At 46.2% G+C, this 27,843-nt stretch overlaps 1 protein-coding gene across 9 annotated transcripts in view; it reads left to right on the forward strand.

Moving 5' to 3' along the window:
* NAV2 (neuron navigator 2) overlaps nt 1-27,843 on the forward strand; it is a 423,563-nt gene that overhangs the window by 36,264 nt on the left and 359,456 nt on the right. Inside the window, exon 1 of one of the 9 annotated variants that reach the window (XM_086385194.1) lies at nt 11,312-11,371. The exons of the other annotated variants lie outside the window; for them this stretch is intronic. Within the exon in view, the coding sequence (XP_086241320.1) occupies nt 11,327-11,371 (45 nt within the window). The 5' untranslated portion in view covers nt 11,312-11,326. Of the gene's footprint in view, nt 1-11,311; nt 11,372-27,843 lie in introns of those variants that run through there. 9 annotated transcript variants of the gene reach the window in all.

Consider the following 27,843-nt stretch of genomic DNA (forward strand, 5'->3'; position numbering starts at 1 on the left):
TTAGGGGAACAATACCTGACCCCAAAATGTTAGGAGAGAGGGTACCGAGATGGAAATTCAGTTAAGTTACCTACTTGCCACGACTTAGAAGAGCGGCGAGTTCTCAGGGCTGCTTGAGAAAACTATTCGTTTGTGAGGAAAATTGAGTTCCAAACCATAATAGCCAGTGGAAAGCAATTTCTGGGATCACAGCATTCAGACTTGATATTCATTTGTCCCCCAGAGAAGAAATTCAGGCGAGTCCAGAGACTTTGATGAAGAAAAGTGCAAAGTCCACAAAATATTTCAGGGCGGCTTGTCGTCTGCGGGGAGGCCTGCCTCATGTCTGTGGCTTCGGGGGAGCCATGTCAGAGACTTCGTTCCTTCTGCTGGGCCGTGCGAGCCAAAGGCTAGATGCAGCTTTGTTCTTGACTCTTGAAAATTACAGTCTGATGTACTTCAAAGGGATTCTAATGAGGACATTGGAGGCCCAAAGAACTCTGCTTTGCAGACTCCGTCTTCAAGGCGATGAAGTTTGGCACTGCTGATGTCTGTAGCTAACCTCTTGCTCATTCTGCCTTGCTTGTGCCTGATGGGGATCATCTTAAAGGGCGTTATCATTCTCACCTTCCTTTTTTAATTTATTTGACTGTGCCTAGTCTTAGTTTCAACACTTGGGGTCTTTGTTGATGCCTCGGGGGTCTTCGTTGCGGACTGCGGGCTCTCAGTTGCAGCATGCGGGATCTAGTTCCCTGACCAGGGGTCGAACTTGCACCCCTTGCATTGGGAGTGTGAAGTCTTAACCACTGGACCACCAGGGAAGTCCCTATTCTCACCTTCCTTTTTCTCTCTTCGCTTCTGATTCACTCATCTCACCCAAGTGTTTTCTCAACAGCTCCTTTCTGAATTCTCTTCTCTCTTTACAGACAAAGTCTGGCAGAAATAGCCTTCCTTTTAACATGTTCCTTTCCCTGGTGACTCAGATGGTAAAGCGTCTGTCTACAATGTGGGAGACCCGGGTTCAATCCCTGGGTTGGGAAGATCCCCTGGAAAAGGAAATGGCAATCCACTCCAGGACTATTGCCTGGAAAATCCCATGGACAGAGGAGCCTGGTAGGCTACAGCCCATGGGGTTGCAAAGAGTCGGACACGACTGAGCGACTTCACTTTCACTTTAACATGTTTATTAAAGATGTTTTCTGAAAGCCCATCAACCCCAACGTTACTTATATCAATGTTCCTTTTCTCTCACCATGGTTGTAGGTCTCGTTGTTGGGGTTTTTTGTTTTCTCATATATTTTCCCCTCACTTCCATTGGCCTTTTGAACAATTCTTTAGTCTTTGCCAGGAAAGAACTTGCTATCCCAGGCTCTGCACACGCTTGCCACCTCTGTCCCAGTAGCTTGCAATACTGATGAGAATCTAGCAAACTTCCCCACGCCATGTTGGTAGCCTTCAGCCACTCATTCTTTCAATGCTGTTTCCAGAACAGTCCCCAAAGTAGGAAGCTCCAGAATGTCCAGTCTGGAAGGGACTTAAACAAGAGCTCTATCCCTCGCTTCAGGTAGAATGACTGGAAGCCCAGAGAGGGAAAGCCAGTTGCCCAAAACCACACAAGAGGCAGAGACAGTCACAAGAGGGTCCCAGTCTTCTTCTTGGCCCTTTTTACTTTCCAGAATCATTTCTACATACAAGTGCTGGGCCAGAATCAGTATCCTCACTGAGCACAAACTGTACTTCTCATTTATAGAGTATCAGCGACGTGCCATGCATTATGGTAAGTGCTTTTAACATGTGTGCTGTGTGTGTGTGTGTGCGCGCTCAGTCATGTCTGACCCTTTGCAACCCTATGGACTGTAGCCCACCAGACTCCTCTGTCCATGGGATTTTCCAGGCAAGAATACTGGAGTGGGTTGCCATTTCCTTCTCCAGGGGATCTTCTCAACCCAGAGATCGAACCCGCCTCTCCTGTGTCTCCTGCACTGGCAGGTGGATTCTTTACCGCTGAGCCACCTGGGAGTCCCTAATTTTAACATATACTTGGTCTAATTCTCAGCAAGTGCTCTGTGAGGTGAGATCCATTTTACAGATGGAGGGACTGAGGCGATGGTATGCTGGCCTGGCAGGCGCTGGCTCTTGAGAGCCGAATGTGTGTCTCTTCCCAATTCCGTGTTCAGTGATTCCATGCTGCTAACTGAAACAGGAGTATATACACCTCAGAAATGGGTGAATGCTACAAACGAGGGCTTTTCTCCATCCCCTGCACCCTTTCCCCAAGGAGATCCAGTGTACCAGTGCACCCCTGGGCTTCATAAAAGCTAAGCAGCTTGCCCAAGGGTACACAGTGAGGCTGTGACAGCAACTCAGCCATTACCCCGTATAGTTAACAGGGCCAAGTTTTCAGACTCATCCTCTTGGGCGGAGGTGGAGCGAGACACCTCCTGTGTCTGGTCCACAGGATGGCGGTGGGGTGTGAGGTGCCCCCGTGCAGAGGTGCGTATCTAATTGGCTGGACCTGGCGGTCCTGGGAGCATTGCCCAGATTCACTAGCTCCAACCACCCTGGCTTCCTTGTCGTCTTGGGGTTTTTCCAAACTCATTCCTGACTCAGGGCCTTTGTCGTTACCATTCCCACCTCCTTCAATGCTTTTCCACAGATCAACACAGAGTCTGCTCCCTCCCTCCCTTCTTGTCTGTGCTCTTCCCTAACCAGCTCATCAAAAACAGCGCCTCAGCAGTCTCTGTTCACTTCCTGTAGTTTATTTTCATGCTTCTCGTCACAGCCTGTCTTCATAGCACACAAGCGTGAGCCATCTGTTTTTCTCTCCAGGGTCCAAGGTGTGTCCTTTCAGCATCCTGGCCCTGGGGTGCAGACTGAGGAGGGGTCAGACGGAGAGCTTAATGATGAATCCATCCCGCTGCCACCGTTCTTAGCGTAGCCTCAGGCAGTCAACTGCTAGCTCAGATTCACTTGGAGAGGTGAAGGGCTTCTCCTCGCCTCTGTGATCTCATGGAATCTTCGAAGTCTACCACTATCATCATGCTCTCTCCACCCTGGAGCTGTTTCTTTCATTTTCCCACCTTCCCCCCTCAAACAGGCCAAGAGCCACATTTGTCAATGCTGATTTGCTAACAAATAATTAATCAAACATTTTAAGAAGGAACCTTTGACCTCAAGAACTGATTACATTCCCGTCTTAGAAGGTGAGTGTGTGGCTGTGTCCTTTAACTCTTTAAGAGGATGACTGGGGCTGATTGAGTGTGACCTTTACAGAAGTAAATACGAGGAGATTCAGGTAACAGCCTTCGAAGGAGCAGCTCCAGGGATCCTGAGCTGGGGGCCTGTTAATTCATTCTGACCCAAGGGTCACACTGAAGCTGTCTCCCACTTTTCCTGGGTCATGCCTGGCAGTAAACACATTCTCTCTCTCTCTCATACACACACACATACACACACACACCTTCCTTTCTGATTTCAAACATTTTACAAGTCTATTGCGGAAAATTTAGAACACATGAATAGAGCGTAAAAGAATAGTTAAAAAAGTACTTCACCCCTGAGACAACAACTGTGACTATTTTGGTCAGTTTCCTTTCAGTCTTGTTTTTTTCCCCTACTAATTAGCATCTATGTATTTTCTGACCTACATTTTAAGAAACTTAATACGTCATGGACATCTCTCCATATGACTAAATATGCCTATGCAGAGTCACTTTTATTAGCTGGAGAGTATTTAGTATATGCAGGCACCATACTTCATTCATCACATTTGGACATTCTATGTTGTCTCCAACTCTAGATTATCACAGATGTGATGGAATTTCTCATTGGTATATCTTAGACCAACAGGGATTATTCTCATGGTTATTAACTTCAGTTACTACAACTGAACGCTGCGGTCTGCATGTTTATGTTGTTCTCAGCAGCCCCCACCCCCAGCCCTTCCAAATTCATATGTTGATTCCCTAATCCCCTAGGTTAGGGATTAAGAGAGGGGGCTTTGGGGAGCTTATTTTGATGAGATGAGGTCACAAGGGTAAACCCTCTATGATAGCAGCAGTGTCCTTACAAGGAGATGAAGGAACCAGAGAGCCTGCCTGCCCCCGCCGCTTCCCCGTGTGAGAAGACAGCTCTCTGTGAACCATGAGTGCCCTCACCATGAACCCCACCATGCTGGCACCTGGCCTCCAGAGCTATGAGGAATAAATGTCGTTTAAGTTGCCCAGTCTTTGGTGCTTTGCTATGGCAGCCGCCTCACTGAGACCCTTACTCACTAGAATGGTACCTACATGGCCACCTCTGGGCCTTTGCATGTTCTGTTGCCTCGGCTTTGATAGCCCTTTGCCAACTTTCCCCTCAGGCTTTTCCAAGTGTTTGTCATAGGTTTTTTTTTTTTTTCCTCCTCCAAGTCAGACATTTCCTTACATTTTAATATTTCTGAAATATTGAATGGCAATGACTGTAACAGCCAGTGTGTGCATTTGTGATGGGAGTGAGTCGTGAACTTGAGAAATATCATTATTCTTCGTCATCCCTCAAGGCTCAGCTGAAGAATAATTCCCTGGGTTGAGGTGGTCATAACCCCTCGGGCTGTCACTCCCGTACTCACACTGCCCTGCACTTGCCTGCTGGGTTGTTTTCCCTTGCACAGGGACCTCCTTGGGAACAGCAAGAATGTATTTTTCATTCCTGTGCCTCCACCTCCTGGCGGTTCAGCAGCTGGGCTTCAGGACGAGTGCTGAGGGCCAGGGTGGGAAGGTGGGAAGGCCGAATAGATAAATGGAATGATTTCCTTGTTCCAGGCCATTGTGAGCTCCTTTATTGAGCCCTTTGGGGGTGGATCAGAGTGCTTCACTTTTGTGGTTAATGCCCATTGCAGGCCACGGTGGATATATTTATTTGCTTTGGGTAAGGGCAGGGAGAAGACTCAGCAGATGGAGGTTTTGATAATTTGTGTCCATGTGGCTATAGAGAGCTTCCAAGAAACCACGTTACCAGCAGAGCCATTGTTTTCACTGTGCATCAGAATGACACTCCAGAATCAGGGAACATGCTTGAATTTCAGCTTTACAAAAGGCTCGGCCTGTGATATCACCTTTCGGCTCTGTCCCTCTCGCCTAGCCCAGGTACAGTGGCCGTGAATGAAGTTGGCCATTTGAGCTCTTCAGGGCCTCTTCCTCCCAATTTCTTCCCCTCCCCCACTCCCTTCTCTTTGGCCCGAGTTCATCTTCCCTTATCGGCCTCCACACGACTTTTTGTCTCATTCTTCATTGATTAACTCCAGAGAGAATACAATACCTGTTATGTGGGAACACAGGCTGTGCAAAGATGGGAGGAGAGAGATGGTCCCTTTCCAGCTGGGAAGGTGAGTGAAGGTGTCATGGGAAGGCAGCTGATCCTTGAAGAATGGGGAGGATTTGGGTGGGTGAGGAAGAGGAGTCATTCCAGGTTCAGGCAGGGGTCAGGCGTGGGCAGGAAGGTGAGGACTGAGGCTGAAGCAGACATTCATGTGTAATGTTCATAAAGTGCCTGCTGCTTGCGTGTGTGGGTGAACTGGATGTCCCCTGGGTCTCTAGCTCAGGTGTCAGTGTGGGCTTCCCTCATTTTTCCCTTGTGACAACCCAACCTTCCAACTTGGTACCTCTCCAAGTTCAAACAGAAAAAAACTCCATGAGCATGACAATGTTGGTACCCCGTATTAGTCTTACTGGGTATTTTGTCAGGGAAGTAGGGGAATTAGTTTATCTTGTATTCACTTCTGTTCAGTTCAGTGGCTCAGTGTGTCCGACTCTTTGTGACCCCATGGACTGCAGCAAATCAAGCTTCCCTGTCCATCACCAGCTCCCAGAACTTCTCAAACTCATGCTCACTCCATCGAGTCAGTGATGCCATACAACCATCTCATCCTCTGTCACCCCCTTCTCCTCCTGCCTTCAGTCTTTCCCAGCATCAGGGTCTTTTCCAGTGAGTCAGTTCTTCCCATCAGGTGCCCGAAGTATTGGAGCTTCAGCTTCAGCATCAGTCCTTCCAATGTCACAAACAACTGAAAATACCCAGTAGACATTTCTGTTTGCTCCAGAAGCCCTCCTTAGCCACACCATGATATAGAAGGGAAGGGAAGGGTTGCTCCCTCCTTCCCCAACTGTTGCTGGCCTTGTTTATCTCTTGAATTCTTCTCCTCCCTTTACATTCCTCTCCCTTTATCAGTCAGTTCTTACCACCCAACCTACATGCTACAAATCCCTCATGTTAATCAACAGCCCTCCCCATCCCACCCCACTCCACCCCTAATTTCTTGACCCGAGCCCTTGAGATCCACCCTCCTGCTTTATTTTCCAAACAAATGTATTACCATCCCCAAGAGAAGTTCTGGTGGCTATATAGTATCCCTCCTCTTATATGTCTGTTTTCTCAAACTCCCATGACAGCCCTTCTGTTGTCTTCGTTTTATAAATTAGACAACTGAAAATAAGAGAAGTGAATTGTTTTTCCCAAAGTCACATAGCAGCCAGAATGGCAGAGGTGAGACCTGAATTCTGGTATTTAAAGAAAAATGTATAATAACAATCTCCTGTATGTGAAGTGTGAGGAGGATGACTTTGATGGGAGAAGGAATAAACATGTATGTAGGGACTTGTATTAGTTTCCTAGAACTGCCATAAAAAACATACCCATGGCAGGGTGGCTTGAGATGCCACAAATTGCTTCTGTCCCAGTTCTGGAAGCAGAAGTCAGAAATCAAGATGTCAGCAGGGTTGGATCCTTCTGGCAGGCCTAAGGGACAATCTGCTTTACCTGTCTTCCAGCTTCTGGTGGTTGCTGGCAGTTCTGGAAATTCTTTGACTTGTAGACTTATCATCCCAATCTTTGTCTTTGTTTTCACATGGTGTTCTTCTCCATGGGTGTCTCTTTGTCTTCATGATCTTGTGATAAGGACACCAATCACTGGATTTAAGTTCAGTTCAGTTCAGTCGCTCAGCCAGGCCTCTTTATCCATCACCAACTCCTGGAGTTCACTCAGACTCACGTCCATCAAGTCAGTGATGCCATCCAGCCATCTCATCCTCTGTCATCCCCTTCTCCTCCTGCCCCCAATCCCTCCCAGCATCAGAGTCTTTTCCAATGAGTCAACTCTTGGCATGAGGTGGCCAAAGTACTGGGGTTTCAGCTTTAGCATCATTTCTTCCAAAGAAATCCCAGGGCTGATCTCCTTCAGAATGGACTGGTTGGGTCTCCTTGCAGTCCAAGGGACTCTCAAGAATCTTCTCCAACACCGCAGTTCAAAAGCATCAATTCTTCGGCACTCAGCCTTCTTCACAGTCCAACTCTCACATCCATACATGACCACTGGAAAAACCATAGCCTTGACTAGACGGACCTTCGTTAGCAAAGTAATGTCTCTGCTTTTGAACATGCTATCTAGGTTGGTCATAACTTTCCTTCCAAGGAGTAAGCGTCTTTTAATTTCATGGCTGGATTTAAGGCCCACCCTAATCCAGTACTTCCCTGGTGGGGCTTCCCTGGTGGCTCAGTTGGTAAAGAATCCACCTGCAATACAGGAGATCTGGGTTGAATCCCTGGGTCAGGAGGATCCCCTGGAGAAGGAAATGGCTACCCACACCAGTATTCTTGCCTGAGAAATCCCCTGGACAGAAGAGCCAGGTGGGCTACAGTCCATGGGGTTGCAAGCAAGTGACTAAACCACCACCACCTAATCCAGTACTAACTACATCTGTGAAGACCTTATTTCCAAGTAAGGTCACATTCTGAGGTTCCAGGAGGACATGAAGCTTTGGTCAGACACCATTCAGCCCAGTGTAGGACCAGTTCATGTAATTCCCAAAAGGTAATGGCAGGGCGGTTAGACTGTGAGCAAGGAACAATCATGAAGGCCTTTTGATGAGGATGACAGGATCCAAGCAAATTTCCACCCATTAACACCCCTGCCCCCTGCGTACTTCACATCTGACTGGTTCTGAGTAGTTCTCTTCACAGCTCCCTGCGCCCTGTTGCTTTGTTAAAGAGTTTAAACAGGGTGGGCTGCCTGCCGCAGGTGGGTGTTTACGAAATTTATTCCTTTATTTCCTTTCAGAGACTTTGTGCTTTTGGAAACTTTGCCTTGCTGTGCCCCATGAAACTGGCCAAAGCCTAATGCATTAGTCACAACAAATCTGCTCCTACTGGACACTGAAAAGACTGAACGGGACACCAGTTTCTTTCCAGGGAGTGCAGTATGGCTCCCTTGCTTCAGCCCCTTGAGTTCCTTGGACTTGTGCCCAGAGTCCCTTTCCTGAATTGTCCCCAGTGTAGGAAGAGCTGCCAGGGCCTGGTCAGGCCACCTCTGAAAACCTTTCCAAGGACAGGAGCCAGGGACCGAGTCAGGACAGGTCCGCCCGCCCCAACCACCGTCCCCCAGAGAGTCTGATCAGCCAGGCTGATCCCTGGGCAAAATCCTGCTGCCCAGTGAACTCATGTGCCAGCTGCAAACAGATGACAAAGCCCTGAGTGACCAGTTCAGTGCCCCGCTCTGACCCACCCCCAGCCAATGCTGGGCTATTTTAAAGTTACTTTGAAGCTGAGCGAGCCCTGGAACTTCAGGCCTGCTCTAGTGAGTGAAGCCACAGGCTCCATCTGCTTCTGTGGCTTTGCTGAGCCCTCAACTGGCCTAGGAGGATACGGGCGTGGGAGAGACAGACCCGCCTCAGTGGGTGTGCAGGAGCCTAGGGCTTCTGCTTATTTGGAACAGGAACTCAAGCAGCATGGCAGGGCTTCTCCATCCTGAGCCCAGCATGATGTCTTCAGCTTCTGGGGCTGTAGGTGGGGTGGGGACGCAAACATGGTGTGGTGACCACAAGAGAGTTTGAATTCCTGATTCAGAGGCTTTCCCCTGCTTCTGGCTAGCTGTGGGATCTCAGGCAAACTCCTTGACCTCTCTGAACATCCTTTTTTTGCAGCTATGAAATAAAGTGGATAATTCCTAGTCCTCACGGGGTTTCAGAAGCAAGAGCTGAGAGAATTCACATCAGTGCTGAAGGCTGTATAGTATATAAGGAGAGGGCATAATGAGAAATGTGTAGCCCTCTATGGCTTCCCAGGTGGTAACTAAAGAACCCGTCTGCCAATGCAGGAGATGTAAAAGATGCAGGCTCAATCCCTGGGTCAGGAAGATCCTGTGAAAAGGGCATACCCACTCCAGTATTCTTGTCTAAAGAATCCCATGGACAGAGGAGCCTGGTAGGTTACAGTCCATAGGGTCACAAAGAGTGGGACACAACAGAAGCAACTTTGCATGCACACACACATATCTGTACATAAGAATAGCTTACTTTTATTGAGGGTATAGTTCCTGCTAGACATTGTCCTGAATACTTTTCATGGATTGTAGTATTTAATCCCCATGGACTGTAGCCCGCCAGGCTCTTCTGTCTATGGAATTCTCCAGGCAAGAATACTGGAGTGGGTAGCCATTCCCTTACCCAGGGGATCTTCCCAACCCAGGGATCAAACCCTGGTTGCCTGCATTGCAGGCAGATTCTTTATTGTCTGAGCTACCAGGGAAGCCCAGTATCTGATGCACAGTGGCCCTCAGGATTTATGTTACTGCTTTCTCTGTTTTACAGGTGAGGAAACTTTGGCTTAGAGAAGTTAAGTAATTTGCTGAAAGTCAAATAGCTGGTTGTGAAGGCCAAATTCAGGCTTAGCAGCCTGTAGGCTTCACTTCTAGTGTATGCTTCTTCTCTTAGTTAATCATAATGATTTTAAAACTGGCTATTGGGACTGATTCTTAGACAAAACCTGAAAATACACTGCCTCTAATTCTCACAGCAGCCCTGTGATACAAATATTATCACCTCCCCTTTAGAGATGAGGAAATTTGAGATGGAAGATTTTGTTCACTCCAGTTATTGCTTACCTCCAATTCTGTTTGAGCAACAGTGAACAAAAGGGGGAGACTCCTGCCTTCATAGAATTTATATTTTTGTGCCAGGGAGACAGGGGATGAAATACATAGACTAAACAATTTCAAATCATGGTTCTGGGAAGGCATGAGACCTGAAGGTTAGAAAGAGGCAGCTGTGTGAACTGCATAGGGGAGAAGCTGTCTCAGGTGGGGAACAGCAGAGGTCTGTAGGGAACAGAGAGGAGGGAGCTCGAAGGAGTGGAGACAGGAACTCAGGGAGTAAGAGCAAGGGTGGTGGGGGTCAGGAGAACAGGAGGCAGTGGCCATGGTGAAAAGCCAGGTGACTCCTGTAAGAGGCAGCGTGGAGCAGGGACCCCTTCCTGCTGAAGCTGATTCTGAGGGCGATTGTGCTGCCATGTCATTGGTCACGTGTCTGGTGAGGGGGGATAGCCAGACCTAGCCAGGGCAGGGTGGGCTGGTGGGCAACCTCCTCGGTGGGTGGGTAGGTGGGCATCAAGACCACCCCAGGGAGGCAGAGCAACTTCCTTTGCTCACCTTCACACAGGCCCCAGGAGACTGTGTATCTTCATTTACTATAGATTTTGTAGGAACCCAGAATCCCATGGACAGAGGAGCCTGGCGGGCTACAGTCCATGGGGTCACAAAGAGTCGGACATGACTGCAACGACTTAACACACGTGCGCCATTTACAGAGAATTGCTGACGGGTGTTCTAAGGAGCCTAATGAGATTTCCCCCCCTGTTGAGACGAAGAAGATGCTTTGTGTGGTTGACCAGAATGAAATCATAGAACTCTGGGCCCAAAAGGTACAATCTTGTTCAACACACTCACTCAGAAGACGAGACTAAGGCTCAGGTGTTATTTATTTAGTGTTATAAAAGATTGTTGGTGAGTCTTGCTAGGGGAAACATTTAAAAAACAAATACACCTTCTCTGATTTAGTAAACAGAGTAAAAGAGACCGTTTGAATGAAGAGAGGCTGGCAGTAGAGCAGAGTAGGGCTGCTGGTCTGAGATAAGGGGTTGGTTCCCACACCTGGTACTTACTGGCTGTGTGTTCTGGGGCAAAGTGATATAATGTCTCAGTTTCCTAACTTGTAAAATATGGATAATAATGGACACAGCTCATGTGGACTGAATAAAGTACCATATATAAAGTGCCCTTCTCATAGTGAGTATTCAATGAATGGCTGCTGCTGTTAACCATTGTGGGTGGGGGCAGATGTACTAGATGGAGATGATTTAGTGATGCAGAGCATAGGAAAATGCTCAGGGATGGCAAGATGGTCTACAAATGTGATTGTCTTGAGCTCAGCCCTCCATAGCATCCCTCACAGTTGATTTTGATTAATTTCCCTCTAAAAGGTTGTTGTCTTATCATTTGCCTCTACTTCCTGAAAGGCCATTTCTAAGAGAAATAGTGCCCATGAAGCAAGAGTTCCGGCATAGGAATCAGAGGTTTGGAACAGAGGTCAGTCTTTTTCCTTTCAAGTGCAGCCCCAGGGACTTCCCTGGCAGTCCAGTGGTTAATACTTTGCGTTCCAGTTCAAGGGGTTCAATGCATGGTGGGATGCTGGTTTGATTCCTGGTTGGGGAGCTAAGATTCCACATGCTTCATGCCCAAAAAACCAAAACCATAAAACAGAAGCGATATTGTAACAGATTAAATAAATTTAAAATGGCCCACATTAAAAAAAGAAAAGAGCAACCCCAATACTTAATGCCAGTGTGTGAGCCTTGACGTGGCTCCATAGAGAGACAGGCTGAAGAAAGAGGTGTCCACCCTAACCCGGCTGTAACAGAGCCCATCCTTTGTCCCGTCACAGCTCAATCCTGGGGCAACGCAGTAAGGGGTATTGTACGGTGGTAAAAGTGAAAGTCGCTCAGTCGTGTCCAACTCTTTGCAACCCCATGGACTATACAGTTCATGGAATTCTCCAGGCCAGAATACTGGAGTGGGTAGCTTTTCCCTCCTTCAGGGGAATCTTCCCAACCCAGGGACCGAACCCAGGTCTCCCGCATTGCAGGCAGATTCTTGTGTGGTAAGGGGATGGTTTCTTTTATCTCACCAGATTGGTGTTATGGTTCAGTTGAAATCATCATTTGACAGGGATGTCTGTTCTTAGTCATTTCCCTCCTGGCTTCAGAGAGACTATAGGATCAGAAGATCCATGCACAACAGCCTTTGACGCACAGGCTCTGATAACTGACCATCCGCTGGTGACTTAGCATCAGCTCCTTCCTTTGATGCTGGGGCTGCAGGGGCTGGGGCTTGCCATGCCCTGTTTCCTTCTCTGCAGAATGCAGTCCCCATCTTTCTGTTATGAAAACAGCATCTTTTCAAAATAAAATTCGAAGAGTGAGAAGAATTGAGAGCTCTTTGCCAGATAGAATTTAGCTGAGAGGACCAAATCCTGTCCAATATCTGGGTTAAAAAGAACCAGTTATGAAGCACAAATGCAGTTGACTTTGGCCCTGAGATCTATAGGGAGAACTAGGGGAGAAAAGCCACGAATCAGCAGCATGCGCAGTATTTGCTGTGTGCTCTCCCAGTCATGGGCGTGAGGATTTCTGTCCCAGGATCCTATTGAGTTTGGTTTGTGCCTTGAGGTGTAGAGTTTGGAAAGGTACCAGTGCTGGTGGTTCTTCTGCTTTGGAAAAGAAATCAAAGGAAATCCCCATGAGAGTTCTGTTTCTTGGAAACCCGCTGCTCACCTGAGCCCTGTGTTCAGGAGGCCAGAGTGAAGTCTGAAGGACCTTGTGCAGAATCTGCCCACAGGGGCTGCTGCTCATCTGAGCCGCGGCCCATAGCCAGAGACAGCATGATGTCAGAGATCACCCAGGTGGGGGTGGTTTGGTCTTTGTTGTTCGCTTGCTCAGTCGTGTCCAACCCTTTGTGACCCCATGAACTGCAGCACACCATGCTCCCTGTCCTTCACTAGCACCCAGAATTTGCTCAAACTCATGTCCATTGAGTTGGTGATGCCATCCAACCATCCCATCCTCTGTCACCTCCTTCTCCTCCTGCCCTCAGTCTTTCCCAGCATCAAGGTCTTTTCCAATGAATCAGCTCTTCGAATAAGGAGGCCAAAGTATTGGAGCTTCAGCATCAGTCCTTTCAGTGAATATTCATTGTTAATTTCCTTTAGGATTGACTGGTTTGATCTCTTTGCTGTCCAAGACACTCTCAAGAGTCTTCTCCAACACCACAGTTCAAAAACATCAATTCTTCACTGCTCAGCCTTCTTTATGGTCCATCTCTCACATCCATAGATGACTACTGGAAAACCTATAGCTTTGACTAGATGGACCTTTGTCGGCAAAGTGATGTCTCTGCTTTTTGTCTTGTGGGGAGATACAGACAGAACACAAGTAAACACATGTATTAATACGTTTATTAGTAAGAGAGTGGTAAATTCTATGAAGAAACTAGAAAGGGTAATGTGTTCAAGAGTTGTTCAGTGCAGACCAGTCTGGGGAGGCAGCTTTAAAATTGAAGCACTAATGTTATGAAGAGCCAGGAGCTTGGTTCAGGCAGTAGAATCCCCAACACAAAAGCTCTAAACAGGGACAGGCTTGCCTTGTTCAATGAACTTGACAATGGCCAGTGTCTCTGGAGCATCTTGAATTAGTGGCTTGTTTCAGCTTTATACCTGGCATACTATAACCCCAACTGGAGTATCCAGGAATATCTAGAACTACTTTGGGGACAAGCAGAAATGACTGGTCAGAGGACTAATCCTTCTGTCCTTCCCACCTCCACATTTAACCTACCATCAAGTTCTGTTGGTTCATGCTCTTAGGTGAGTTTTCTCTTAAGTGAGTCTACTTCTCTTCATGTCCGTGACCTTCACCCTCATCCAAACCACCGTCTGTCTCCCCACGTTCACTGAAGAAACTCCTAAAGCAGATTCCTCACATGCAATCTTGCCTAGATCTAGTCCACACATCATGTTCAGAATATTTTAAAACCTCAAATCTGATCACGTGTCACACACATACACACGCATCCCTCCTTGGTACTTGTTCATGGCACCTCTTGCTCTCCTATAGTGATTTACAAAGCCCTATCTATGCAGCTCCCCTGTTTCCTCCCCTAGACTTGTTTCTAGCCATGCTTCAGTTCCCACGTTCTGGCTGCACAGTCTCTCATCCAGTTCCACCATTATGCTGTACTAGTTCTGACCTCAGGGCCTTTGCACAAGCCTCAGTGGTTCCTGATGTGTTCTCCTTCCATGCCTCTTGGCCTCAGCAACTTTTCAGGTCTTGCAGCATAGCTGGTCCTTCAGCAGGGATGGCTTCCTCATTCTTCCACACTGTAATACTATATAGATTCTTGTAGTTTCCTGGTCCCACTAGCACTTCACTTTTTTTTTTTTATACCTCTCAGCACACTTGTATTTACTTGTGATGTCTCTTTCCTGTACTAGTCTGTACTAGTCCAGGAGCTCCAGGAGGGCAGGAACCATGCCTGTCTTGTTCATTGCTGTGTCCTCCACACTTAGGAAGTGTCTGGAGCACAGTGGGTACTTCAGATGTATTCGTTGAAGTGATAAAGGGAGGGATGCTTACAAAGACCTTGAATCTGAAATGTTCTGCTTGAACGTGCTACTTGCTTTCAACAGAACGAAATAACAGGAGACTGTATTTTCTGTTCCCTTTCTCTACCCTATAGAGATGGTGATTGATATCTGGAGTTGAAGAATAAGCATAGCAAGCAAGAATTCTGGCAGATGCACAACCTGCTTAGGAAGTCTGTTCTTGCCTTCGACTATCAGAACAGTGTTATTTTCTTTGGCTGGAAAGAGTCTAAGACTGTGTGTACTCAGGGAAACGGTGTAGACCCACGGTGTGGAGTCAGGGCCAGGGGTGAGACTCCAATAATAATCAAGTGAAAGAGGGTTGTGTGAAGCCTGGTGGGGGACATTGCCTTTCTCAGTGGCTGAGGAATTGGAACATTCCCCTTGTGTCAATGTGGAAGTGAATGAATTAAGCTCCGTTTTTTTTTTTTTTTTTTTGCTTCGCCTGGAAAAATACCAGTGCTGTACTTACAGAGTTCCTGAAAGCAAAGCCCACGTGCCACTCAGTCTCAGCTCTGTGAGAGCCTGTTATAGGAAAAGAGAGGCAACATTCACAGACCATGGGAAGTATCACTGAAGTGGAAAAAGATTAGAGCCATGGATTGCGACACTTTTGAGGTTACTCACCCTTTTGAAAATCTGACAAAAGCAGTGGGCCTCCCCTCCAGGCCCCTTCTTCCTCCGTAAAATGTATATTCATATAACATTCTCCCATCCATGTAGACCAAGGAGGGCCATAGCCTCAGGTTAAAAATTCCAGTTAGTGGATCTGATTGGAAATTGTGCAGAAATAGAGATGACAATGGAGTACAACTTAGGCAGTGTTTGGTCTGAAGAATAAAATAGAAATGCTCCATAATTAGATTTTCCATTCCTGAAGTTCTTTACTTTTTAGAAGTTGGTTGATGCAAGGTGACTCTGTATCAGAGAGAAACAAGATAGACTTCTAGGACCTGAGGGCAAGCCACGCTGAGTGGCTCCCAGATTTAACCACCCACAGTGATCCAGCTACAAAATAGTGAGCACCCTGAGCTCAGGATTTTGGTCTGTTACCTTCGCTGCTGGTCTCTGGTGTCTGACTCAGTGCCTAGCACTTACAGATGCTCAGGAAATATTTATTGAATGCATTTTTATTTATTGAATGTCTATCCTAGGTTGCCCCCATTTATACTATCTTCCTCTCCTTTAGTTTCATTCTGAATTTATCAGATTCCTTAGTTTTGATTTATTTGTCTAAGAACTATTTACTGAGCACCCACTAGCCTCATGGTGGACCATCACTGTTCTCTAGAATAGAATGACATGAGACTGAAGAGCTCCTGCTCTGGGTTAAAGTCTCAGTTCTGCTGCTTAAGAGTTTCCTCTACTGTAAAATGGTGTGAGAATTAGCCAAGGTCGTGCACCTCAAGCACTAAGCACAATTCTTGATGCACATCTTTGTGTTATGTTAAAAAATGTCAGTCTTTTTAATCATTTATTACCTGGAGCCTTTACCATCTACTTTATTGACTCCTTTTGGGCCCTCTTTACTTTCTGAGCCCACATTTCTGAACCCCAGAAGTTACTTGTTATCTGTAGAGCAGATAGTATGTATGCAAGCTTTAAAAAGCTCCAAAATATTCAGTCATGAGTATACTTAAATGTTGGGCACTCTTCTCTATTTTTCCCCTTCTGTATTTCTCTGTATTTTCAATTTTAGTTAATAAGCATGTATCATTTTCATCAGTTAAAAAGTATAAGAAAAAGTATTATAATGAAAATATGCATTTTCAATTTTAATAAATTCAGAGGTAGAAAACAAGAATATTTTATTAGATCTGGACTAGAGGATCAAATCAGGAACTCAGTTTGTCCTTTATGTTGTCCGAATGAAAATGCCCAGACACAAACACCAGAAAAGGAAGAATGCCCTCCTGAGCGGTCACGGCTGTGTTCAGTTTAGTGGATGTGGGGTGAAGAACTCGGACTCCTGACTTTGTGTCCCAGCTCTACCACCGCTGAACTCCATGTACAACTAACTCCAGAAACTGTTTAACTCTTTAAGCCTCAGTTTTCTCAGTCAATTAGGGATTCCCTGGTGGCTCACATGGTAAAGAGGCTGCCTGCAATTCAGAAGATCTAGGTTTGATTCCTGGGTTGGGAAGATCCCCTGGAAGAGGGTATGGCAACCCACACCAATATTCTGGCCTGGAGAATTTCATGGACAGAGGAGCCTGGTGGGCTACAGCCCATGGGGTCACAAAGAGTCAGACATGACTGAGTAACTTCACTTTTCACTTTGACTTTTCTCATCAATGAAAGAGACAAATAGAGAACATTTTCCTTGTAGACTGTTATGTGTGTGAATATCTTATTTCACACAAAAGTCTTTAGTATATTCTTTTTTCCAACTACATCAGTAACATCATCGTTCTTTACATTTTATGTGATGTTTGTCACAGTGGGCGTTCCAGAACTGAGGCATTTGAGGTGGCAGATGCTAAATGATCATCTGGATCAATATTGCCTTAACAGGACACTTGCACATTCTTACAGTTGTAAAGTCTCCTTCCCCTTCATTTTGGCGATCAATAATACTACTGTAAATGTTTTTGGTTTTTTGAAGTTCACAGGGTATTAATATACTGTAGCACTATGTAAATTTAAAGAAGTCATACATAGCATTTATTATCTTGGTATAAGAAAATGACATTCTGTATATTTTGTCCATGTATGGCTTCCCCAGTGGCTCAGTGGTAAAAGATCTGCCTGTCAATGCAGGAGACTCAGGTTCGATCCCTGGGTTGGAAAGATGCCTTGGAGAAGGAAATGGCAACCTGCTCCAGTATTCCTGCCTGGAGAATTCCATGGACAGAGGAGCCCGGCAGGCTACAGTCCACGGGGTCGCAAATAGACATGACTTAGCAACTAGACAGTGTTTATACATATCTCCACTTTGATGTCTGATCATCATCTTAAACTGATCATGGCCAAACCTGAACTTCGGATTTCTCACACCTGTCTTACCAACTGCTTTCCTTCTGCATGTCAGTAAATGAAACCAACATTTGCCCAGTTGCTCAAGCTAGAAGCATCCTTCATGCCTCTCTTTCCCTCACATCTCATATTCAATTGATGACACAAATTAAACTGTTGGTGGGAATGTAAATTGATATAGTCAGTATGGAAATTCCTTTAAAAATTAAAAATAAAGCTACCATATGATCCAGTGATCCCACTCCTGGGCATACACTGGAAGAAAACCGTAATTCAAAAAGATACATGCATCCCAATGTTCTTTGCAGCACTATTTACAATAGCTAGGACATGGAAGCAACCTAAATGTCCATCAACAGAGAAGTGGATATACACAATGGAATATTACTCAGCCATAAAAAAGAATGAAATAATGCCATTTGCAGCAACATGGATGAACCTAGAGATTGACACACTGAGTGGGGTAAGTCAAACAGAGAAAGACAAATATCATATGATATTACTTATATATGAAATCTAAAAAAAGGGGGGGTACAAATGAACTTACCTACAAAGCGGAAAGAGAGTTACAGATGTAGAACATAACTTACAGTTACCAGGGGTAAGGTGCAGTGCTGTGCTGAGTTGCTTCAGTCACGTCTGATTCTTTGTGATGCCACGGACTACAGCCTGACAGGCTCCTCTGTCCATGAAGACTCTCCAGGCAAGAAAACTGGAGTGGGTTGCCATGCCTTCCTCCAGGGGGATCTTCCCAACCCAGGAATCGAACCTAGGTCTCCCGCATTGCAGGTGGATTCTTTACCATCTGAACAACCAGGGAAGCCCATGAATACTGCAGTGGGTAGCCTATCCCTTCTCCAGGCCCCAGAAAGTAAGATTGGCGGGGGGGGTGGGGGGGTGATAAGTTGGGAAATTGGTATTGACATATACACACTATTATACACAAAGTAGATAACTAATAGGAACCTGCTGTACAGCACAGGGAGCACTACTCAGTACTCTGGAATGACCTACGTGGGAAAATCATCTGAGGAAGAGTAGATATATTTATATGTATAACAGATTCACTTTGCTGTGCACCTGAAAGTAGCAAGACACTGCAAATCAACAATATTCCAATAAAAATAAAACAAACAAAAACTCCCCCCAAAGCGAATCCTCACCACAGCCACCACTCGCGTTGCAGACACAGCTCCCGTCCTCTCACTCAGGGTGGATGTGCCAGCAGCACCCCGAGCCCTTACAGCCAGCCTCCTGTGGTGGGGCCAGAGGAAGCCCTGACAAGGAGACCTCAGGTTGTGCCATTTGCTTGAGCAGGGCCCCCGGCATCCCCCTGCTCAGTGACTCTCTATAGTACTGGAAATGAAGCCCAAACAGCTTAATGTCCTTCAGATCTCAGTATTAGGGGAGAACTAAACGTCTAGTCAAGGCTATGGTTTTTTCATTGGTTTTGTATGGGTGTGAGAGTTGGACTATAAAGAAAGCTGAGCGCTGAAGAATTGATGCTTTTGAACTCAGGTGTTGGAGAAGACTCTTGAGAGTCCCTTGGACTGCAAGGAGATCCAACCAGTCCATTCTGAAGGAGATCAGCCCTGGGATTTCTTTGGAAGGAATGATGCTAAAGCTGAAACTCTAGTACTTTGGCCACCTCATGGGAAGAGTTGACTCATTGGAAAAGACCCTGATGCTGGGAGGGATTGGGGGCAGGAGGAGAAGGGGACGACAGAGGATGAGATGGCTGGATGGCATCACTGACTCGATGGACATGAGTTTGAGTGAACTCCGGGAGTTGGTGATGGACAGGGAGGCCTGGAGTGCTGCAGTTCATGGGGTCACAAAGAGTCGGACACGACTGAGCAACTAAACTGAACTGAACTGAACTGAAACTTCTGTAAAGCACCAGACAGAAACTGTTTTAGGCTTTGTGGGCCACATAGGCTCTGTCGCAAAATCACCTCCTTCTTCTTTGCCTTCATCTTTGCGTCTGTTTCTTTCTCCATCTGTCTCCTCCTAAGTCTTTACAAATGTTGTAACAGTTTCCTATGTCTGTGAGCCTATTTCTGTTTTGTAAATGAGTTCCTTGGGGCCATTTTCTTTTTTTTTTAGATTCTACATATAAGTGATGTCATATGATATTTGTCTTGTCTGACTTACTTTACTTACTATGATACTCTTTAGGCCCACCCATGTTGCTGCAAATGGCATTATTTTATTTTATTTTTTTAAATGACTGAGTTGTAGTCCATTGTATATGCATACCATGTCTTCAGTGATGGTTACCAAAAGAGAAAGGCGAGGGAGGGTAATGAATTAGGCGTTTGGGGTTAACAGATGAACACTATTATACATAAAATAGATAAACAACAAGGACCCACTGTATAGCATCAGTTCAGTTCAGTCGCTCAGTCGTGTCTGACTCTTTGCGACCCCATGAATCGCAGCACGCCAGGCCTCCCTGTCCATCACCATCTCCTGGAGTTCACTGAGACTCACATCCATCGAGTCAGTGATGCCATCCAGCCATCTCATCCTCTGTCGTCCCCTTCTCCTCCTGCCCCCAATCCCTCCCAGCATCAGAGTCTTTTCCAATGAGTCAACTCTTGGCATGAGGTGGCCAAAGTACTGGAGTTTCAGATTTAGCATCATTTCTTCCAAAGAAATCCCAGGGCTGATCTCCTTCAGAATGGACTGGTTGGATCTCCTTGCAGGCCAAGGGACTCTCAAGAGTCTTCTCCAACACCACAGTTCAAAAGCATCAATTCTTCGGCACTCAGCCTTCTTCACAGTCCAACTCTCACACCCATACATGACCATTGGAAAAACCATATCCTTGACTAGACAGACCTTTGTTGGCAAAGTAATGTCTCTGCTTTTGAATATGCTGTCTAGGTTGGTCATAACCTTCCTTTCAAGGAGTAAGCGTCTTTTAATTTCATGGCTGCAGTCACCATCTGCAGTGATTTTGGAGCCCAGAAAAAGAAAGTCTGACACTGTTTCCACTGTTTCCCCGTCTATTTCCCATGAAGTGATGGGACCGGATGCCATGATCTTCGTTTTCTGAATGTTGAGCTTTAAGCCAACTTTTTCACTCTCCACTTTCACTTTCATCAAGAAGCTTTTGAGTTCCTTTTCACTTTCTGCCATAAGGGTGGTGTCATCTGCATATCTGAGGTTATTGATATTTCTCCCAGCAATCTTGATTCCAGCTTGTGTTTCTTCCAGTCCAGCGTTTCTCATGATGTACTCTGCATAGAAGTTAAATTAGCAGGGTGACAATATACAGCCTTGACGTACTCCTTTTCCTATTTGGAACCAGTCTGTTGTTCCATGTCCAGTTCTAACTGTTGCTTCCTGATCTGCATACAGATTTCTCAAGAGGCAGGTCAGGTGGTCTGGTTTTCCCATCTCTTTCAGAATTTTCCACGGTTTATTGTGATCCACACAGTCAAAGGCTTTGGCATTGTCAATAAAGCAGAAATAGATGGTTTTCTGGAACTCTCTTGCTTTTTCCATGATCCAGCGGATATTGACAATTTGATCTCTGGTTCCTCTGCCTTTTCTAAAACCAGCTTGAACATCAGGAAGTTCACGGTTCACGTATTGCTGAAGTCTGGCTTGGAGAATTTTGAGCATTACTTTACTAACGTGTGAGATGAGTGCAATTGTGTGGTAGTTTGAGCATTCTTTGGCATTGCCTTTCTTTGGGATTGGAATGAAAACTGACCTTTTCCAGTCCTGTGGCCACTGCTGAGTTTTCAAAATTTGCTGGCATATTGAGTGCAGCACTTTCACAGCATCATCTTTCAGGATTTGAACTAGCTCAACTGGAATTCCATCACCTCCACTAGCTTTGTTCGTAGTGATGCTTTCTAAGGCTCACTTGACTTCACATTCCAGGATGTCTGGCTCTAGATGAGTGATCACCCCATCGTGATTATCTGGGTCGTGAAGATCTTTTTTGTACAGTTCTTCTGTGTATTCTTGCCAACTCTTCTTAATATCTTCTGCTTCTGTTAGGTCCATACCATTTCTGTCCTTTATCCAGCCCATCTTTGCATGAAATGTTCCCTTGGTATCTCTAATTTTCTTGAAGAGATCTCTAGTTTTCCCCATTCTGTTGTTTCCCTCTATTTCTTTGCATTGATCGCTGAGGAAGGCTTTCTTATCTCTTCTTGCTATTCTTTGGAACTCTGCATTCAGATGTTTATATCTTTCCTTTTCTCCTTTGCTTTTCGCTTCTCTTCTCTTCAGAGCTATTTGTAAGGCCTCCCCAGACAGCCATTTTGCTTTTTTGCATTTCTTTTCCATGGGGATGGTCTTGATCCCTGTCTCCTGTACAATGTCATGGACCTCCGTCCATAGTTCATCAGGCACTCTATCTATCAGATCTAGGCCCTTAAATCTATTTCTCACTTCCACTGTATAATCATAAGGGATTTGATTTATTTAGGTCATACCTGAATGGTCTAGTGGTTTTCCCTACTTTCTTCAATTTAAGTCTGAATTTGGTAATAACGAGTTCATGATCTGAGCCACAGTCAGCTCCTGGTCTTGTTTTTGTTGACTGTATAGCATAGGAAACTATATTCAGTATCTTGTAATAATGTATAATGGAAAAGAATCTGGGAAAGAATATGTGTGTACGTGTGTGTAATTGAATCACTTTGCTGTACACCTGAAACTAACACAGCATTGTATATCAATCCATATTTCAGTTTTTAAAAAATGTAATAACTGGTCTTAGCTCATGGGCTGACATAAACAGGCCAGGGGCTATAGTTGGCTGCTGACCCTGTTCTCCACGAGCTGGCCCGGTCCTTTCTCTCCAGCCCACCTCTCACCCTCTGCCTTGCTCACTCTGCTGTAGCCTCGGCGGCCTGCGGGCTCTCCATGAGCACAACCGCCACCTTCTGCTAAGGGCCCGGCACGCTCCAACCCCGTTTCCCCAAGACACTTCGCGGCTCACTTCCTTCCTTTGTTCAAGTTCCCGCCAGCCGGTGTCTCCTTGGCGCTTGCCCCTGCCCGCAGGCACACTGCCCCTCAACCAGCTGTACCCATTTTTTTGTATCACGTCCTATACATTTACCTCTTTGGCAGTTCTGCCACTGTAGAATGTCAGCCCCTTGATGGCAAGCTGTCTGTCTTGCTCCACATTCTCTCGCCAACACCCAGAGTAGAACCTGGCGCTTAGTGGTCATTCAAAAATTATTTGTTGGATAAGTTAATAAATGTAAAAAAAAGTTCTGTTGCCAGATAGTTTTCAGCCCCTGTAATGTCCTTCATGCACAGCGAGGTGGCCCTTCTTTATAACCACTCAGCCCTGTGGGCTCTGGCTAGTGAAGACAGATCAGGTGAAGACACCACGCTGTGCCCTGGGTGACAGTGTGAGAAGCCAGTTCTGTGTGCCGTGGGGTCTGAAGGTGAATCCAAGTGTGAGCAGGGGAGGAGCAGAGGGAGGAAGGGAGCAAAGCCAGGCTTTGAAGTGAGGGGAACTGTCCAGCTCTCAGGAAGCTGACGTCACTGGAGCATCCCTGGCTGATAAGTGCTCAGTGGAGCCAATTCCTGATGTCTCCTGAGGATAGAGAGAAGCATCTCTTGGAACCATAGGAAGAGCACTGAGATAAACTGTCCCTCCCTGGAATATACAGCTAAGCCAGCCCACGATCCAGTTAGTAGAGACATTGAAGAGATGGTGCTTATCAGGCCCAGATGGGACATGGTGGAAAGGTCTGGTATTTCTGGAGCCACTGAATAGAACATAGTGACTTCCAGCCCCAGGCACAAACACCCCAAAATCTCCTGTGAGGGGTCCCTTTGGATTGGCAAGTGAAAGCGGTACATCTAGAGCGGGCAGGTATACCTTTCTCCCACCCTGCACCCCCACCTGGTCTTGTTCCATGCCTTGTTCCAGTCCAGAAGTCATTGCAAAAGAGAGGCTGGGCTCCTTCCACCCAGGGGGTGGATGGGATGCTGCATAGGTGGTCCCGTGGAGGACTCCTGGGCAACTTGGTGCCAACATCCTCAAATTTTGGCTCAGGGTCAGACAATGAGCCTTGGATCAAGCAGTGAGGTTGGCTGTAAACTGACTCATACACCAGTCAAACCCACCACTGCCCCAAGAGCCAAGTCGGGAAGTGAAAAGATATAGGAATCTCTTCCTTGGATGCCCCTTAGCATAGAAACTAGGGAGTGTAGGACAGGGGAGCCCGTTTACTGTCGAGACTGTAGAATTTTATGTCCAAGATCAAGAGTATAGCTCTTGATTTTAGAAAATAAGACAGGTGTAGAACATGGGGGAAATTGCAATGGTATTACAAATCAGACTGTCCATCACAGCTGTGCCTCAGGAGCTGGAAGCAGGAGGTCAGATGGCTTGGGATCTGATGACCAGTCTGCTGTGTGACTTTGGATTAGTTACTTGACCTTTCTGGCTTTGGTGTTTTCACTTGTACAATGGTAGCAGTAAGTCTTGACATCGTCATCTCACTGAGTTATTAGGATCACCAAGGAATTAAGAAAGTCTTTGCAAAGTTAAAAAGGCTCTAGTTATGTGTGACTTGATCCCTAATCAAGTTGTGTGAAATAGAAACAAGAAACATCCAATGAGCCCTGACCACGTGGCAGGCACTGTGCCCAGTGTTCACATGCGTGTCATATGTGATCCTCAACAGCAACCTTGAAAGAGAGCACTCCATGTATATGTCCCCATGAGCAGATGAGATCATAGGCCTCACAAGAAGTTAAATAACTTGCCCCAGGTCACACAGCTAGCCAGGGTGGACCAAAGTCTGAATTTAAGCAGTTTGTTTCCGGAGGATGCCCGGGACCATGGGGGCCTAGAGCCCCGATCTCCAGGCTGCCAGTCCAGCCTCTGCCTTGGCTTCCTTGGAGAAGATAACCACAGTCTGTCCAGAGAAGACAGATTCATCACTATCTCGTCTCTGCAGAAGGGTTCAATCCCTGCCAACTGCACAGAGGCTGTGGGGTCTTGACATAGCCTGATGTCTACCAACTCCGAGAGCCAAGGGTTCCAACAGGCTCCTATATCCCCTCAGTCGTGGGACACTGGAGAGATGCAGGAAATAGGAGCTCCTCCAGGTGACGGGGGCGGGGGGGGGTGGTCAGGTGAGGGGGCAGAACTTTCTCACTGGTGGGCCTCTCTCCTTGCATGTGGAGTGAGTCTCAGAGAAATATTTCCTTGAGAAAACAGAAGAACAGAGGCAATCTCTGAAGGGCAGGGCTGTCGTTTTCCATGTTCTCATCAGGAAGAAGAGAAGGAAAAGCAGTCAGCACTCCCTCCCCTCGGCCCCTCTTTCAGGAAGGGCACTGGGCAGCCCCACTGCAGGACAGCACAGCATGGGGAGGCACCGCTGCGGGGCAGGGCTCTTTGCTCAGAGAGCCTGGTATTATCCTGCCTGGTGGAGGTTGGTGACTTCGGCCAACAGGAAGTGGCAGATAAGAGCTTCTGGATGCAAGCCTTTTCAGGTGGCCCAGGGTGGCGAAAGGACATGAAAATGAGTAGAAGAGGGCTTCTTGATAGAGCTGTGGTCTTAGTCCTGGACCAGAGAGGACCCAGGAAGCCTGGGCTTGTCAAACATCTGAGGGGCTGCCCAGAGGCAGATGAGTTTGGAATGGCCCCCATGGAGTGGAGGAAGGGGAGGCAGGGAATAGTGTCAGGAAATACGCAGGAATCTCATAGACGGCAAGCGTAATGTAACAAGCAGATGCTTCCAGAAAGGAGAAGAACCACCCTGCGAGCAGTGAGTGCTTTGTCACTGCAGGGGTCCAAGCAGAGGCTCTGGTAGAAAGGGAACCCAGGAATCCTTGAGGACCGCACTGCCCTGAGAGTCTGTGGTTGTAGGAAGAGAGAAGGTGGGAAATGGGATGGAATGGGATGGGAGTGGTGGCATATTCACAGGTCTGGCTGCCCTGGCCTTTTCCTGCCCTCAAGCTGGACCTCGGCTCTCCCCCCGATTCTGTCTTGGCCTTAGGCCCTGGGACCACCAATCTCACTGTTACTTTTCTTTCCCACAATAACTACTAACCCCCCAGCCCTGGCCTAATGCACCCTGCTTGTTGCTGGGTGACATTACTAGATAATGACTCATTCTGGCTGGCTGTGTTACCTTTCTCAGGTAATATGATGCCATCACCTGGTACAAAGCCCTTGCCCCTAGAGCAGTGGTTCTCAATCATTAGTGGGCCTCAGAGTGAACAGCAGGGCTTGTAAAAAACACAGATTGCTGTCATTGGAAGGACTGATGCTGAAGCTGAAGCTGCAATACTTTGGCCACCTAATGCAAAGAGCCAACTCATTGGAAAAGACCCTGATGCTGGGAAAGATTGAAGGCAGGAGGCGAAGGGGATGACAGAGGATGAGATGGTTGGATGGCATCACCGACTCAATGGACATGAGTTTGAGCAAGCTCCAGGAGATGATGAAGGACAGGAAAGCCTGGCATGCTGCAGTCCATGGGGTTGCAAAGAGTCAGACATGACTGAGCAATTGAATAACAGCAACAAGCAGAGTTCTTCATTCAGTAGGCCTGGCATGGTACCCAGAAATTGGCATATTTAAAAAGTATCCGGGTATTGGTGATGCTACTTGTCTGAAGACCACTCTTTGAGGATTACTGCTCTAGACAACCTAAAACCTTAGGTCCAAGGCTATGGATTCAGGCAAACCCATGTTGGAATCCCAGCTATGCTATTTATGAGCTATTATGATTGGCAATTTACCTAACATCTCTGTGCTTCCATTACCTGCTCTGTAAAATGTTGATGGTACCACTTTCAAAGAGTTATTGTGAGGTTGGAAGATAGTAATTAGCTTAGACAGTCTTGGGGACATGCTAAGTAGGCAAGTCCTCAATAAATGTTAGCAACTTTTATTTTTAGGATAAAACAATGGGGATTTTAGACATCTCATGTCCACCTCCATGGGACAGTGGTATCAGAGCAGAGAAAGGCATGCATTCTCCTCCAACCACACCCCATGTATTGGGCCAGTCCCATGTTATTCTTTCCCCATATACTCTGTGTGTGCTGCAAGGATGGGGATTCATCAGCAGTGGGGCCAGCCTTCAAATCTTGGTTTTATGTCAGGGGCCAGCCACATATTCTGAGTGACTAGGGGTGATTCTGCAGGAGGAGCCAGCTTGCATGTAGGACACAAGAATTAGAATGGGATCATCTAAGGTCTCTTGCCCCTTTTCTGTTGGAGTCCCAGAGCCCCTCTCACTTGTAACTCATATCCTGTTATGAAGATATAACTGATAGTTATAATAATTGAAGTGCAGACTTAAGTCTCTTGCTGCAAAGTCTCAAAATAAAGTGGGAGAATCTAGGAGTGACTTCAGATGGCCTGGAGCTGTTCTGAATGTTGCTGAAGAAAGGGATCCTCTGGGAAAGCACATGCCAGATTCCACTCTGTGGGAGACAAATCGTGAAGTGGGTTGCTTGGAATTATAGCTGGAGAAATGCTTCCTCCATAGAGTTCTGTAGTCAGCTTTGGGAAGTACTCCATTTCTGGTTCCTATTTGAGCTTCAGGATGCTCACTAGCGTATTTAAGCCTCCCAGGAGTCCTGCAGTTAAGAGACATATGCAAACTGTTGAACAAAGTAAACTTTGCTTACTATCAATTTTCGGAAACTAGTTCTAGGAATTTACAGCTTCTGGGTGCCTTCAAACATAGTATCCCACCTGATTTTCAAAACAACTCTGTGAGGTAAATATAATCATACCCATTTTATAGAAGAAGAGACAGAGAGATTTATAACTTGCCCCAGGTCACAGAGCTATTGAAAAACAACCTACCATTGCATGATCTGAGAAAGAATTTGGTGCATTTGATGGAATTTTATTTGTAGTAACAACAATCATAAAAACCAAGCAAAACAAGCCAAAAACCAAAACAAAACCCCACTAAATGGGAATGGTACCTATTTTATCAAAACCGTTTCAGTGGACTACATTTAGAGTATTTTTTCATGTTAGGGTCACATTATATTATGATTTTACCACAAAGAGAGATGGAACAGCACAGGTTAAGAGTGTAGATTCTGCATCTTAACAGAGTTTAATTCCAAGAGATGTCTGTTGCCAGTTCTGTGACTTTGGGTGAGTTATTTCACTTTTCTGTCCTGATTCCCCCTCTGTAATTTTCAAATCTATTTCATAAGGTTTCACATGAGGTTTTACATGCAGAGTCCTCAGAATGGTACCTGACACATAGAAATTCACTGGTGAAAGCATCAATTATTATTACTGCTATTGCTTTTGTTAATAATACTCTTATTATGTAAAGTCCACTTGTCTTGAGAACCCATGAGAGTGGATTTGGATAGCAGCCAATAAGATCTAAGTCCTAGCTTGGGCCTCTCATTA

This window comes from Bos grunniens, chromosome 29, assembly GCF_055505025.1.
Source record: "Bos grunniens cultivar Pamir isolate PY7600 chromosome 29, Bosgru_T2T1.0, whole genome shotgun sequence".
Classification (NCBI taxonomy): Eukaryota; Metazoa; Chordata; class Mammalia; order Artiodactyla; family Bovidae; genus Bos; species Bos grunniens.